Here is a 17,161-nt window from a genome sequence, read left to right as displayed (position 1 = left end):
AAAATCAACCCTTAGTATAGTAATCATATTTCAAATGGAGATTCATTCCTTGGAAAGTATTGGCAGTGATTCAGAAATTACAGTGATCATGGTCAAGAAAAACTTACAAACAATAGCAGATAAAGAAGTTGGAGATGTCAAAGGGAATTCTGGGATTTCACTCATTAACCTGGCAACTTGGAAAGATGGTAAACATAACTTACAAGACACAGACTGTTCTTTGAAGCCCATAACCACCTGGGACCAAAGGAGTGACACATGTCCTCAGGTTGCTGAAATCAAACTTCAAGACACAACAGATATGTCCAAAATCAAGGAATCTAAATCTGATAACATAGTTTTAAACACTATCCAAAATATATATGCCAATTCAGAAACATTAACATTGCAATCAGAGAGCAATCATACAACATTTGTGGACATTAATCTTCAAGGATCATCAGAGAACTTACAGCCTCAAAAAGTGTCCTCAAAAAGTAGCAGAAACAAGAGCAAGAAATCATTATTTTCCCAATGTTTTTCCTGTGTTCATAAAAAGAGACCCAAATAAAAATGAATTCTGAAAGTATCACTTAGATATAAAAAGTCACAAATAGAAGATTTTATGTTACTTGGATTGGAAAGTGGTTCAGTGAACTAGAAATTTTTTAAGGCTATTACTGTAACTATTGATGTCAAAATATTGTTGTACATTGTATACAAAAGTATATTCCATAAGCTAATTTTTCATTGACCATGGTAACGCAGACTGAGTTGAAGCAAAAAATTAAAAAGTTTAAACTATGACCTGGGTTTAAAGCTCTAAAAATATACAGCTAATTTTTTTTTAGTCTCCGGCTTTGAGACTTCACCTTATTCCTCAAAATCTATCCTAGTAAAAATCATTTTTCTCAGGATTCCATCTATCTTACCAATTCTGGTGTTTTAAATTGTACAATTTCAAAGAATAGAGTACGGTAGAAAAAAATTTAGGTAAGAGGAGAAATGACACCACAGAAAAAATAAAACCATATGTTTTTCTAATATTCCTAAAACACTTTTATCACATTTTCTAATCTAAAGCTCTAAATTGCTTTCTGAATATTCCCTCTCAAAGTCTGTTCCTACTCCATTTTCTTCTCTTCCTTCTTTTCTTCCTTTATCTCTTCCTTAATTTCTTCCTTTGTATTTTCTTCCTTTTCCTTCTTCTTATCGTCTGTAATCAATACCACATGTACAGGGCCTCCAGTTCCTTGTTCAATCCTCATTGGCAGGATCACCAGTTTGAAGCCCCTGGGGGGAACCCCGTCAAGGTTATTCAGATCCATGTTCTCCATGATGAACATATTGTGCTTAGTCACAGTCTTGTGAACAATCGGTGTTCCCTTGCTGTCGGGTGAAGCAGTGTCACTTCCTATACCAAAAACTTTACCTGACTCAACCAGGTATTCCGCTGCGTCTAAAAAAAATATTTTTGATTCAGTACGGTATCCAACCAAATTCAGTTAAATTATTTAGAACATAGTTGATTCATTATAACCAATACTGCTGCTTTTATTCCATTAATATTTGTGTGTGTGGTAAAGTTAAGAACAAAATCCTACAACCTAAACACAAAATTCTTTATCTTTATCCCTTTATCTATAGTTAACAGGGTAACTTAAAGGCAGTAAGGAGGTGGAGGGATGGTGAAAACGTTAGATTAGAAAGGCGTAGGTTATAAATTCAATACCTCATTGTCAGGGTTGATGGAAACAATATTCAGCACATGACTTTTTAAAGGAAATCAAAACTTTTATGCTTTACTGATTCTATTTCACATTTATAGGTTCTTAATTTATTTAACCTATTTACCTCCAGTTAAGGAAGGAAAGTGGCGATCAAAGTCGTCATCACTCTTCAAGCCGAGATACTTGACACGGTCAGGATAACGGTTGCCCCAACCAAACTGTACCAACACGACACAGTTGGAAGGTAATGCTCCATTCTCCTCCTCCCAGTCCTTGATGTCCTTAGCTGTTAACTGGTACTCTGGATCCTTCAGGACCTCTTCTGTCTTGTTGATCAGGACTCCTGTAATTATATGATTGAAATTCAACTTTCTATGACCACTATAACTGAAGAAAGAAAGCATGCAGGCGCGGTTTGCATGTGTCCTGATACGGACACAAGGGATATTCTCTCCCCCCTCTTCTTGGAGGGGAATAGTTCTCTTCTTTGTACTCCCAACAAATCATTAAAATTTCTTGTACCACTGGGCCTGGGCCCATTCACTAAAACTGGCCCTGAATGCATGGGGGTAAAAGAGTTTTAAATTTAGATTCAATTTTGAAATTTCTTTACGTTTTTTCTTCATGCAGTGGTTGTTTGTGTAAAGCCTGTCAGGTTATTTTTGAATCCAAAGTGGACACAGCTGTCATTTATTATTTGGATTATGCACAGATATTAGAACAGAAATGGTATGGATCATGAACATAATAAAAATGTTCACTGCCCCCGAAAGTAAACATGATGTCTTTATATTATTATTGAAATGGTATTTACCTATTGAAATGGAACTGTTAAAAAAGGTCCAAAACAGATGTTAGGATAACATTCGGGCCAGGGACGTAATTTGTTAATGTTTATGATCCACTGTTTCTTTTCTAAATATCCAAGTGGTACGGTGGGAATTTAATTTATGATTATAAGCCACTTCATAGACTTTTTTACTATTGACTTTTAGTATGATGGTGGTTGGTCTAAGGTTATTCTCCCATATTGTAACAAAAATATGTTTGTCACATTTTTAAATTGTTGTTATTGCTTAGGTACATAAATAGTTATAAATACCTGTGGATCTGGGAGGCTACAGCCCCCTCCCCACCTCTTTTTGGAGTAATATATATTTTTTCCAAATCACGAACTAAACAGTAGAGATGTTGAGGTTAGATTTTTACTCTACACTGTGTCTTCAGATTGTCTCTAAATGCAAGTTCGCAGTTACCTCCAGCTCTATCTAGTTGTAGCACCTCATGAGAGTATTTTGGAAACAGACCCCCTCTTTTCCAAATGGTACCAACTCGCTTATTTGAGGAGCATGTGAGAGAAGGATGAGATGATAGCTTTTTTACTGACTAATATCACTAATATCAGCTTGTTCTCTAGTCAGGACCGCTTACTCAGTTACATGAAAATAAAGAGACTTACCCTCCACCATAAATAGGCGGTTCAGCGGGACTTGGCCGAGCTTCCAGCCGTCCTTGTTGAAGTGGTACGGAGCGTCAATGTGGGTTCCTCCGTGCTCGGCTGTACTCAGTTTGTTTGTAGCCACCCAATGTGGGTCTGTCAGTCTGACCAGAGGTTCCAACACAAACTTGTCTTTGAACCTGGGAATAAACAAGTCTTGTACATATGACACAATTGTTTGATCATGGTTAGAAGAATACTTATGAGTAATTCTGGGCTACATGGAACTCAGGATTTTTGGCACCCAAAACCTTCATTTCAATTTAATTGATCACATGCTACTTGCAGTAAAGCTATATTACCAAACATTGACTCTGAACAATGCAAGTGGACTTTTTGTAAAATTTGTTGACATATTTTATGTCAGGTAACCTTTCAATGTGCTGATATTGAGTTTACTAAGGTTTTCTCACTTATTTTAGGGTAAGTTTCACAAAGTTTGCAAATAGTACAAATCGGTAATGTTATTTGGTGGAAAGAGTTTTAACGTTAGTAAGAAGAAGAAGTGTAGCAAACAACAAAATGCCCCCTACATACAACAGATAGTAATATGATTTGAACTTTTCTTCAGTTGATCTTTAATATTATTTTGTCATTGATTAAGGTTGGATTGATACCCATTACTCAACCAATATTTTCATTTTGTGTGCTGCTCACTTTAAAAGGTTTGTTTATTCGGTCTGAGTAACAATCAGTCTGAGATAATATTTTACATGCCAACCATACAGTTTGAAACTTCTGTGCCTATTACATTACCAATCTCAAAATCATCTTTTTCTACCTTTTATCTTGAAATCATAAAAAACCTATCCCTGACTGGTTAAATTTTGCATAAACTGAATAGTGTAATCGTAATGTTCAGGGCTAAATAGATCAATTGGAATGTGTGCTCAATATCATTTTAGAGTATTCCATTCTAGATTTTTTTATGAACCAGTTGCCACTGCAGAGATCAGATTATTATTTTTGGTGTGAAACTCTAATGTAGAATAAAAAAAAATAACAGAATAAACAAGAAAACAGAACCAATTTCTATCAACTGCCTTCTTTTATGTGTTCAGTTACTAGTCTAACAACACAAAATTTCAAAGCTTTTTAAATGCAGCAAGGTATAATGGTTTATTGTTATAATGGATTTTATACCATATTTTCTTGCCAAGATACATTTTACTCACCAGTACAGGGTATTCTCATTGATTGGGTAGGTCAAGTCTATGTAGGCTGCAGACACTAAGGTAAGACTCCAACATAACACTCCCACGTCTACAGTTCTCAACATGTTAGCTAATCTAAAACATATTTTATTTCAGTCTATGGTGCACAACTCAGTTAACTTTGAGATATTTTTTTACATTCTTTCATTAAGGATTTTGTTTGGAAATAGGAATACCATTTAGTTAGCTTAGCTTATCTGAGAAACCCGCATGCCATATAGATATTTTGTCCTATTAGAGCTTTTTAAGAAAATACTGTAGATGGTGAGAAATATCTGAACCTAAACTATATACTGCTTTAGTAAAAAAACTCAATGGATATCCCACTTAAAGTTCTTAAGTAACTTAAGTAAAAATGTGTGTATTACTATTGAGTATTGGATACTGATTGGGTGTATTAATAGTCAAAGGTATTACTGTATTGAAGAGAATCTTGCGACTCATGAAAACACCACAGTGCTCCACTACATAAGTACTAACCCCCCTAGGAAAGTAATAAAACCGTTGGATACTACTTTAAGTTGTGTAAGCATCTAAGAAAATACTATGCAATTTAACAGAACTCGTACAACAGATTGAAATCGAGGGAACTCCTCAAAACCAGCTATGCAAAGATTACTGTAATATATACTTTTCCAAACAACTAATGAATTTATAGTCATAAATCAAAGTTAAACTGATTGCATTGGAAATCATAATCATCTTTCAGAAACAGTACGTAAAAATAGTTGTAATTAACTTCAAACTTCATGCCATCAAAAATTTTTTTATCTTTGAGGTAAATAAAAAATAAAAGGTAAAAGGTGATGATGATACTTAGTTAGGTGTAATTCTGTACTCTCCTCTATTCATCTTCCCCCTTGATTACACAACTTGTCGTGGAAAATCAAAATATAGGTGGTTAACTGGAACCGTGCAAGTTTTAAAAATCTTAAAGTAAAAATGGTTAAATATTATCAAAATTTATTTGGCTTCAGAGTTTTAAATAATATCTTACTCAAAGTATGAATCGATAGAAAAAGTGAAAATCCTTTTGTTCAGTATAAACTTAAATTAGTTTATTAATTTGTCAATTTCCAGATTTTAAATCAATAGGGTGCAAACAACTGCAGCTGAAACAAATAATGTGAATTTATTTTGAAAGATCTGCAACAGAAAAGTTTTATAACGTAGGATATTCTTACCTGTGTCTCAACGAAGGTGTATTATCTTTTCCAGGAAATCGCCAACTGAAGTTGTGCAGAAGTCTTGCTAATCGCAACTAGATTAACAGGTAAAATAAAAACAGGTTCTTAGACGAGACTAATATCCATACTGGACAGAGGATTGCATGTCTGCTATAGCAGGCCCAAGGTTAGCCCAACTTCCTGTTGGTTTCATAACAAGCCGAAAAGTGTCCCTTCAGGCTTGTTTGTCTATTTTGCTACACTTGCAAAATCAAATTCATATGTTGAAAGTATTTGGGAAAAGACTACCTATTCCAATGTGTAATAGATCAGAGTTATAATGGTAAGGGGGGGGGGATTAAAAAAACTTTTTTGTGAGGGGAAAATTAGTTAGAAATATAACTACAATAATAATTAATATCTGTACTCATGTTAACGCACATGCCCATGCCTACATTGATCTTACCTTTCAATTTTAGAAGGTGATTTCAACATTCTTATTATTCAGAGTATTTGTTTATTGAAGTTTGTGATGAATTTTAAATTATAGATAAAAAATACCTTGTAATTTATGTAATTCCTAATGTGAAATAATCGATTATTTCATTTCACTTTGTTTGATTAGTATTACCACTCAAGGGGTTAACAGAAGCTAGATCTATTATAAAATTGCCTAGTTTTAGTAAGAACTGAAGTGTAAGTAATTAGACTAAGATTTGCTCAAATTTGTTAGTATTATCAAAGAATATGTAATCTTTGGTATTATTCATTTTTAGTGTATGGAGGAAAGACATGCCTCTAGAAATTAAAGGTATTTTACTACATAGTAGTAGGTAATAAAGCATAAACTATGAATGTTGTGTTGTAAAATAGGATGTTACTTGAAATGTCTAGGGTGGGAATAGTTAATTGTGTAACTAGTTGGTGAAGTGTCACTTTGCTGCACATGAGAGAACCTAGCGTAGGCAAGTGAGGAAAGTTTCTTGAGTGCAGCAAAGGCAGTTTACACATGTGTTACTCATATTATATTTTTCCTACAGTTACTATAAATTATATAAATGATTATGCTTTCAAACATTGTACAACATGTTTTTAGGTTAGGTGGTTAAATCCAAACATTGAACGAAATGGGAAACACTGTACCATCATTAAGACCTCGTTGGTTTTATGTGATCTGCACTGTACCAGCTGATCGTAGTGTATCTTTAAGTGTTGCCAACCTATTTCCAAGCATACACGAATAATTATGAGCATAATAAAAGCACACTGTTTTCTGTTGTTTGGTTGGAGTACTGGTGTGCAACAAAGTAAAAACTGTGCTTCAAAGTATAAAGTGTGTGGAAAAGTAAGTCAAATGCAGCAATTATCAGCTTTCTGTACTAATCAGTGCAAGGAAGTCCTTTTTTGTCGAGTGACTGTAGGAAAAGTTAATTTTATTGACATTCAAAGGGTAGTTATTGAGATAATAATTCATTGTTTATAATTGTTGTCTAGGAAGGAGATTATGTTGTGCCATATGTATTTTGTTCTATACTCTGTTCACAAAATTTCTTGCGGTTTTATAAGAAGAAATCCATCCCCTCCACATCTTGATACTACCATTAAAACATAGCTCAACAGGTGAGATTTGTCAAAACGTCAATCAGCTTCAACATATTATATTAAGCAGAAAAATGTGGTGGGGAAACTACCCCTCAAACCACCTAAATTGTGTAAACCAACTATAATTGGGGATAGGACTTTTCCCCAAATGCTTATTTTTGGGGATGTTGCTGTATTTTGTCTCTAGAAAATTTGGAGTTATGAAGATTACACAAATAATGTTAGAATAGTACAAAATGATTTTTATTATAGACAAAATCAGCTCACTCCATGTGTTCTCCCTAAATATTGTGTTATCATTTTACTACTTCTTTATCCTCTTCCTTCTCCTTCCCCTCTTTTTCATCATTAACCAATACAACATGTATTGGACCTCCTGTGCCTTCTTCAATCTTCATTGGTTGAATGGCCAGTTTGAAACCTCTAGAAGGAATGCCTTCAATATTTTTCAGATCCAAATTTTCCAAGATAAAGATGTTGTGTTTTGACGTTTTCCTGTGAAAGATCATATCATCCTTGATGTCTGGTGAGGCAGTGTCAATCCCAATACCAAACACTTTACCTGACTGGACCAGATAATCTGCAGCATCTGGGGGCAAAAATTAGTACATCTTAAATCAAATATCAAAATTCAATATATAGATTTTTTTCCAACGTAGCATATTGTTCAAGATATGATAATTGTATAACTGCTTGCTTTATGGCCAATATTAATCCAGCTTATTTTTTTGATAAACTAAGTTAGACGATTCAATTAATTAAGATTCAAAAACTTCTGACTATGAATGCAAGGTGAGTTTATAATGAAGCAAGAAGATCTTTGTAGTATTACTACTGACTAAGATCAGCTATGATGATCAAGAATAGCTGAATCAAGTTTCAACTATCAAAAATTAAACTAAAAATTTTCTCAGGATTGTAGATTACTAGATGAGCACTATAACAACTCTAATACCCAGCTATGTATAAGGTCCTAAGCCTATCCAAAATTTCATAATAATGAAAAATAGAAGATTTCATCCGTAGGGCGTAAAGTGACTCTTTTCGACCCAAGCTAAAGTTTCAGGATTGAGGCTTAGCCAGGGTCGGAAAATGAGCGAGGGTTGAAAGAACACTTTTTTGCAGTGTGATGAACTGTATTTTTTGTCACATTGTAACATTATTTAACAAACTACAACATTAACCACAACATTTATTTAACAAAGAAGTTAGAAAATTAAAGTAATTATCAAGTAAAGATAACCTCTCAAAAACGTCATCCAATTTGTTTTTAATTTTACTAATACAACAAGCAGCTGTTTAGTAAGCGATTCAATCATTTTGTCTATTACGATTTTGTTAGTGTACATTATACTATCAATAAGTCGAACAATTGACAAGAATGCAATGCAACAATAAGCTAAACCGATTAAAACAATCTATTTTTTTCACCCAAGTCACTTCTGTAGACGGAATGCTGGGCAAGGAGTTTCAGACCTTGCTCAGAGCAATGGCAGAATAAGAAAAATGGAAGAAACCTTACAGTATGAATTGGATAAGGGTGAAAACCATCTGTGCGACATTAAGGGCCAGCAGCATGTGTCTAAGGAGGACAAGGAAGAATTGGAGGACCCTTAGAGAATTTGAAGATGGGACTGGAGTACCAGCTTTTTATTAATTTAAATAGCATTGTTCATTTTTTATGTTAACTGATTGATTTGGATTAATTTTTTTTATTGCTATTAACAATGAAAACTTTAAAGAACTGTCTTCTGTAGGTAAAAGTTGGTTGTCTAATGAGTAATATGACTCAATATTTTAACAGCTTACTATACCAGGTCTAGAATTGCGTATTTCTCCCAGAGAAGTTTTACAAAGTGGAATAGACGCTTATTAAAGAACTAAATGTTGACTGAGACTTACTTACTTTATACTTTATACTTTTCTTTGAAATGACGATCATACAAATGCAGGTATTTTAAGCCAAGTATGAATAGAGATGAGTGTGGGATGAGTGGCGGGATCTTGTAGTCTTGTTAGTGACTAAGGCCGACATAATCCTTAGACACAGCTGTTAATTAATAGCCCAATGGCAACTAAGGGACCTACAGTTTATAGTGGAATCCGAACCACTTTTTTGCCTTGGTATATATGAATTGGTCTAATTCTCAGGATAGTACTGCGGATAGTCGTTTACTCACTCGTGCGGACGTTAATCCACACCAGGGAGTATCGCATCCACAGTGCATGCCTATAAATATCCACAATTCTTGACCTCCTAGTAGCTGGATTACAGGACGACGCCACCCGTCCCAGTCCATTACATCAAAATTAATCCAATTCAAATCAGAGTAATTCTGTGTAATAATGTTGTACTATTCCAAATGTATCACATGTCTCACACTTCTCTCATAGAATCTACAAAGGGTTTGCTAATGTTACCTCCAGAAATAGTAGGAAAGTGACGGTCAAAGTCGTCATCACTCTTCAAGCCGAAATACTTGACACGGTCAGGATAACGGATGCCCCAACCAAACTTTACCAACACAACACAGTTGGAAGGTAATGCTCCATTCTCCTCCTCCCAGTCCTTGATGTCCTTTGCTGTTAACTGGTACTCTGGATCCTTCAGGACCTCTTCTGTCTTGTTAATTAGGACTCCTGGAATAGTTTTCAGATATATTCCACATTCTTAAGTGTTTTAAAAAGTTGGACACTAGGATACACTACATGCAGTACTTGATTTCCAAAGTTAAAGCAACGCTACCATTATTTGTCTAAGCAATGCAGCATTATTTGTCAAAAAATGACCCTAGAAAATAGGGAGATAGTTTCTCAAGGTCGCCCCTTAAATTTGTTTTTCTGGTTTCATTCAGACAAAAAGGCTTACCCTCCACCATGAATAGGCGGTTGAGTGGAACTTGGCCGAGTTTCCACCCGTCCTTGTTGAAGTGGTAAGGAGCGTCAATGTGGGTTCCTCCGTGCTCAGGAGTGCTCAGTTTGTTGCTCGCTGCCCAATATGGGTCAGTCCGACGGACTGTGGGCTCCAACTCAAACTTTTCCTTTAACCTGCGTTAAAATTTGCTTACATGTAGCATTGGACCTCTTTAAAATCATTATAAGGTACAGGGTGGCTGAAAAGTAACTTGATCCCCCCCCCCCCTCTTAACTTTTACACTATTTGCGATATTTGAAATCAGTTTGCAGTTATGGCGGGCTACAATAATTTTAAAGATTATGGTTAATTTTAAAAACTTTACCCTTAGGGGTAGTGGGAGTAGGGGGTCGAAGTATAGTTGACTTTCATATAATTTTGCAGGTCTTAATTGAACCAAAACAATTGACACAGAGAAAATAAAAATCGGACCACTATGTTAAAGAAAAAAGTTTTCATTAGAGAGAAGGGCCAATAGTTATAGAACTATATAGTAGTTTGCAGTCACAGTGCATTATTCCCTGCAAAATGTCCCCCACCCAATATGTTTTCCGTCTCAAGTCACATCAAGTTTTTAGTACAATTAATCGCAATAGTAAATACATTCTGAGGTTATTTTTGAAAGTTTAAATAATTTACAATAAAATGTTACGCTTGAAAGTGAAAGCTTATAACCAAAAACTTTACAATTTTTATAGGACACTGTAACTGTAATAGCCAACACAAAAGACAAGTTTTGTAAACAATGGATTTTCTTGTGTAAATTATTCCGTCGTAATGTAACAAAATATACATACCAATAAACCGTTTTTTCATTGACAGGATGGGTCAAATCTATGTAAGCAGCCGAAACTACAGTCAGACCCCAGCATAACAATACCCTTGTGTCTACGATATGAAACATTTTTGATGTTCTGAAAATAAAAGAATTAAAAACTTGTACACATTACTGTAAATAATACCTATTCAAATGTTGGGATTGTATAGGGTACGAACGTTTTCTAAACAATTAACATTATTACAAAAAAATTAAACAGATTTTTCAACATCCATATTAAGTTTACTTAAAAATTAACAAATATTTTGTGCGAGTATAAAAAAATCTTATTATTAAAAATGAATCTTTGATTGCTTTCAGGTTTTACTTTTTTTATTTAAAATAAATAAAAGGTTGATTAAACATTAGTAATGATTAAATTTCTTAATATTTAGCTCTCAGTTTGTGACAGTTTTCTACACTTTGCTGAAACTTACGAAAAACTGAAACTATTGAAATATATAATTCCTACAAGATGTAGTACTAACACTCACAGATGCAGTCCTGGTGGAAGTAAGGAGCAAATGAGCGGAAGGTCAATAATTTTCCTGTTAAGAGGTCAATATAAACCCTTCCAATCTCCCCTCCTAAACTCTTGTTAGCTCAGCTAGTGTTATCTCTCTGGTAGTCAACTTGTAGACTTTCTTGTTAGAGTAGATATGGTTAAGTCATGTTTAAACTACAATCTAGCTTTTAGAACATTATAACTTTTACTTCCTAAAATCTTAAATGTTACTTGATTTGGTACCATATTAAAAACACCTTTTAAGATTTATTTTCTTGTTAAAGACCAGCTAAAGACAATTTCAAGTCATGTTTTTGCACTGCTTGGAATGTGTTTTGATGTTCACTATGTATTCATCGTGTTGTTTCAGAATTTAAAAGTATTTTTTAAATAAAAGAAATCTTAATATTTGTAAACTTGTTCCTTGTATGTCCTCTACAATAAAAATAAAATATTGTAAGCAGTAAGTAAACAATATAATATTTTACATAAAATAATAGAAAAGCATTTCGTGTGCATAACTATAAAAAACCGGATTTGACATGAGAAAAGAGATTTGGGATTTTGATTTTACAATTGTTTGAGAAATCACCTTGCAGTTTCTAAAGTGCACTTTCTTACTGTCTATGCCTGTGGCATTTTACAAGGAATTATAGAGGAGATACGCATTTTGGAAAAGCAATTGAAACCCATATTATTTAGTTTTCTCGTCAAAATATCAAAATTCTCGTCTAAATTTACAACAAGTGTCAGTAAAATAAATGTATGAATACATTAATTAATAACTAATGTGTTATAATTAAACAGACCATTAAAAAAAAATAATATGGCTAGCCATACAATTCACAAAGGATGGATTCAAAAATATCCTCATAGGAAAATACGTAATTGCAAATTATGATGTTGTCTAAAAAAATTATGCATACAAATCGGCTGCAGAAACCAAACTCCAGTCGCAGCACAAGCATGAGCTACTATAGTATCAGTGAGAGAACTGGCGCGGTCTGATGTGCGAGTGTTGTGCACTGTGCAGTGTCTTCAATGTTAACACGTTTTCAACAAAACACTTACGCTCAATTGATTAATTATTTTAAATTGCTATTGTGTTCAACGTGATGACAATAGCCTAATTGGTGATAAACACGATGACATTTAAATTTTTGACTCTGCCAAAAATACTCTTTCCGTCACTTAACTATGAAATAACAAAATTTTATAATCGGTATATTTTTAGGATGTGTATAGTTTTAATGTAAATTATAATTTGTGAAAATAATTAGCTAACTCATCACACTGTCAATAATTAAAAGCTCAGACAAAAAACCAGACAGACATACGGTAATAGACAGTCAATCAGACAAGTAGTCAGACACACAGACAAAAAGACAGTCAGACAGACAGGAAGAGACAGTCAAACTGACAGTTAGACAGACACATAGACGGAAAGAGAGAGTCATAACGGACAGGTAGACAGACACACAGACAAAAAGACAGCCAGACAGACGGAAAGAGACAGTCGAACGGTCAGATCGAACTTGCAATCATTCAGTTGTAAACATTCGCCAATTGAAGTCAACACAGATGACCCACATTGTGATTATGATATACGACCAGTGTATTTATCCAGCCTCCAGCCCACACGAGACAGACCTACTTTCTTCCACAGAGACTTCATATAGGATGTTCCGAAGTACGATCAACAGAGTCACTCCTTCACTCATCGTTGCGGGATCGAAATTTCTTCTAAAACTTCGCTAAAACAAACGAAGACTAACAACATCTTGAATGTAATAAAATAACAAAATGATTATCCATTTAAATTATTGTGACGGAATTCCAAACTCACAAATTTGCACTGTCCAAGTTTACGAATTTGAAATGCAAATATCAAAAAGAGATAATGAAATATTGTTCAAGTAACAATTCCTGGAGATGAAAAATCATAAAAAGTCAAATACGAAAGATCCTGATTATGAAACACTCGCAACAAACAAGGTTTGTACATCATAAATCAAATACTTCGAATATCTTTGATCTGTTCAAACGGAAATCCTAACCGTCGAGATAACGTCTTATTTGACAAATTAAACTCCGAAATATCGTTGTATCTTGTGGGTGATGAGGGGGGACACCTGATAGATACTATACTAGAGATACTCACTCCATTATACAGGTCCTCTCATTTTATTCAGCTTAACCACCAAAAGTGTACGTAGCTGCATTGACTATATACTATAATGGAATATTATACAATATAATAATGGTATATAGTCAATTATATTTATTGTATATAGTCAATACAGGGTGTGGATCCTTAATATAAACTGTGAAGGTGATGCTTTTCTTCATTAAAACATCTTTCTTCAGAATGGTTATCCCGTGGTTATTTAGACTTTGTAGAGATACTTTACTTTTGTCTATCCAATTTTGTAGTTGAGATAAATTCTAGATTTAAATTTGAATTGCTCAGTTGCTGAGTACAATTATTAATCTATATAAATAAAATTAGAGTTTTGTCCGTACATTGCTCAGAATTATATATTTTTGGGTAATTTTACGTTTTATACCTTAAAGAAGCAGAAATGAGTCTTATCTCTATTTCTGTCTGTCTGTCTGTCTGTAACACTCAAGATGGCATTTTACGCAATCTTCTCCGTGAAAACGAGAGTACATATCAAGATCCAAGTCATTTTAATGTATTAACTGGATTGGCGAGAGTGTCTTTAGTCATTTAAATATGGCCTCACTACTTTGTAAATAAAATTACGGACGTTCAAAAATGCAGTTTCGTGCGATTTTTGTCAAATTTTCGTTCAATTTTTATCACATAATCGTCTATGAAATAACGAACAGCTGTTCGGATCAAGATTATTTTTTGTAGCTGTCACTGATATGTTTACACATGTTGTTTACAAATACCGCAGCCATTTCCGATCACGTTTTGAAAGCAAATCCCAACCAAGTGAGATTAAAAAAGTTTTTCTTACGTAACGGATTTAATTAATCGTAAGTGCATATTATAGTGAAACCGTTTATGAAATTAAAACACGAAACATCATCCAGGTCAGGAACCAGAAATTCTTTGTGTATAAAATTGTTCTTGAGTTTTGATAGCCAGAAAAAAGACCTGGAATCAGTGTTGTATAAGGCTGGGACACTTAATGATCGTCGCCAATAGCTTACAAACAAGGTTTCCACTCATTGACGGCGCTTGAATGGCGATTGTGTAAAGTGTAGAGAAAAAAAAAATCACAACTGCAGTGGGCGATTGTAACATAGGTTTACGGATGATGCTAAACTCGCTTTTCCAATGTGTCCCTTTATGTTTCTATTCTTCGTGTAATGCAATCGCTGGACCATACAGCAAATAGGCCCATAGCCCATCTCTTGGGTACGTACGCCTACATATTTATTCATCTAACAACCTTTTCGACGACGATCCTTGATACCAGTACTTTTCCATAGAATACATAGCCTACCTACTTTAAGAAATAAAATTACAAATGTCCAAAAACCCAGCATTGTGTGATTTTTGTCACATTCAACTGACTACTATAAGATCCCCGTACGTAGAACGGGCACACAGCTAGTCCATAATATAATTGTAGATTAATGAACCAAGCTAAAAAGTATTCTTGTATAATTTCTGTTATAGGCAAACTTGTTTAAAATCCATAACCTTACAGAGTGAGATCGTTTGTGTCTTAGATGAATTAAGTTACAAGTATTTTATGAAACCAACCCATTTGTATAGGACTGGATTTCAGTCAGCTGTAGCAGAAATCTCATCGCAAGGTCTTGAACAGTGACGGATTTTGAGTGATGATCAGTACTGCGGTTGACATTCCCAGGGTCTGCTCAGTGATGCAGAAGTGACGAGGGCTAATACCATCTATTTTAAAATGGTATCAATGAGTTTAATCTGTGAAGCAGTAAAGGTTAGGTTAGGTTAATCATTCAAAATTAAGTGCGAGCATCTCAAAAGTACGAGAGTCGGTAAGCCGAATTAAAACATATTCATTAAATGTTAATTTATAATTCGGAACGTATCATGTCTGCAATGAAATATATGGAAATTAACGTAATTCCGGTGCTGATTGTCTACAATGCTCAATTTGGCACACCCCTTTACCGCACGTCGTTGCTTTTGTGAATTCCAATTCGGCTGTCAAAACTGTCAGATTATGCCAGATAGCCTGCTCGGCGCTGGGAAGACGTGGCGCTTGAGGGACTCGGCGCTCGGGTGACGGAATCGTTCTAAGTGGAGGGGACTAGGACCCTAGAAATATAAATTCAAACATACATTTCGTCATAAAAACGCAACAGAGGTTTTTGGATACAGTTCTATAGACATAAAAATGGATGTAAACAGTCCCCAAATGGCTTTAAAAATAGCTATTTTTCCGGGGAAGGACTCCGAACTATTCTTCTGTGTGCTTACCCCATTATCCTCTGACTAAGTACTGGAATCGCCACTGATGTTGATGATCATGAGTCCTCGAGAGTGCTTCCAAGAGAAATCTGATTGAGGAAACCTACCTAAAACTCAACGATACTCAACTCAATGTAACACGGGGGAGATCTATACTATTCCTGAGTCATCTTCTATTGGTGAGATTACCATTATCAAAGTAATATTTATGACCCGTTGTAGCAAGAGAATATGGAAGAGATAAACTTATTTTATGTTTTCCAAGTTGGCTTCTCAAAGTTCAGCTAAGCGTGGAAGAGTCACCTAGTAGATGTAGATAGATGTTGTATTTACATGCAGTATATGTCGAGGGATGAATCACACGAACCATAACACTAAATGTCACAGTGACCGTGACATATTCATGCAACAATCGCACATTTGGCACGTCCCAATATGCATCATACAGTCTTTGTCCGCCGTGCAATGCAAAGTTGGCATTCTTGACGAGAAAGCATCAACTTGAATTGCATAATAGTATATGTTTACATAATGAGAACAAGTTTTCGTGAACAAAATTTTTTATGAAAAAATTAATTTAAATCTATCTCAAGATCTCAGTCAGTAACGAAGCTATCACTTTATTCAGTCAACGCGTATCCTTTATTCGTATAGTTTTATCTAAAGAAAGAAATTTAGAGGAAAAGAAAGTATGTACTTATTGCAAGCTTCTAGATAAAAAGTGAAGAGGTTTGACCATCGAACAGTTCTTACCATAACGTGTTTGAAATTAAATCAGAAAATGTCGCAATAATTTTACTTAAACCTTGGTAACATAAAAATAATATTCCGATACAATATAATACTATGTGAAAATATTCACAGTATTGTTTCATGTTGTAACATTATTATGGTCCTAATAAATGTAAGCATATAGAACGAGAAAAAAATGACTTATCCTGATATAGATTCTTTGTGGCACACCCATCATGAAACCGAATCTAAAATGCAAGCCTGGTGAACTAAAATAAAGACACGATATTTATTAATCTTTAAAATGTTAAAACCGAACTTAGTACAAATAACGACGAAATAAAAATGCAATTTTTTTACCAGTGTAGTGCAAAATATACATTATGTCAAAGTGAAAGAAACATAAATTAATGCATGCTATATTATATTAGGAGACCTACAACAACTAAGGCACCCATTACACCTTACCAGTTCACCTATTTCGCCGTTTACTCAAAACAGAACCAGTCTCATTATCGAAAAATCAATCAGAAGGGTTAAACGGTTTGCTAAACTTCCAAATAAATGACCAG

General features: G+C 34.4%; 2 protein-coding genes across 2 annotated transcripts; both read right to left on the bottom strand.

Moving 5' to 3' along the window:
* Positions 1-1,002: 1,002 nt before the first annotated feature.
* LOC129001728 (isatin hydrolase-like) lies at positions 1,003-5,739 on the bottom strand. The gene is made up of 5 exons (XM_054429135.1): positions 5,606-5,739; positions 4,383-4,496; positions 3,169-3,347; positions 1,834-2,052; positions 1,003-1,438 (listed from the first exon to the last, which is right to left on the bottom strand). The coding sequence occupies exons 2-5, from the start codon at positions 4,484-4,486 to the stop codon at positions 1,104-1,106; spliced, it is 837 nt and encodes a 278-aa protein (XP_054285110.1). The 5' UTR covers positions 4,487-4,496; positions 5,606-5,739; the 3' UTR covers positions 1,003-1,103.
* Positions 5,740-7,408: 1,669 nt separating this feature from the next.
* Positions 7,409-11,455, bottom strand: LOC129001241 (isatin hydrolase-like). The gene is made up of 5 exons (XM_054428472.1): positions 11,415-11,455; positions 10,901-11,017; positions 10,059-10,237; positions 9,611-9,829; positions 7,409-7,778 (listed from the first exon to the last, which is right to left on the bottom strand). The coding sequence occupies exons 2-5, from the start codon at positions 11,005-11,007 to the stop codon at positions 7,486-7,488; spliced, it is 798 nt and encodes a 265-aa protein (XP_054284447.1). The 5' UTR covers positions 11,008-11,017; positions 11,415-11,455; the 3' UTR covers positions 7,409-7,485.
* Positions 11,456-17,161: the final 5,706 nt, after the last annotated feature.

This window comes from Macrosteles quadrilineatus, unplaced genomic scaffold (genome assembly GCF_028750875.1).
Source record: "Macrosteles quadrilineatus isolate MER2022 unplaced genomic scaffold, UCM_ALF_1.0 Scaffold_8__2_contigs__length_117827958, whole genome shotgun sequence".
NCBI classification, from domain to species: Eukaryota; Metazoa; Arthropoda; class Insecta; order Hemiptera; family Cicadellidae; genus Macrosteles; species Macrosteles quadrilineatus.
The sequence above is the reverse complement of the archived record's forward strand: the minus strand, read 5'-3'. Positions and strand labels throughout refer to the sequence as shown.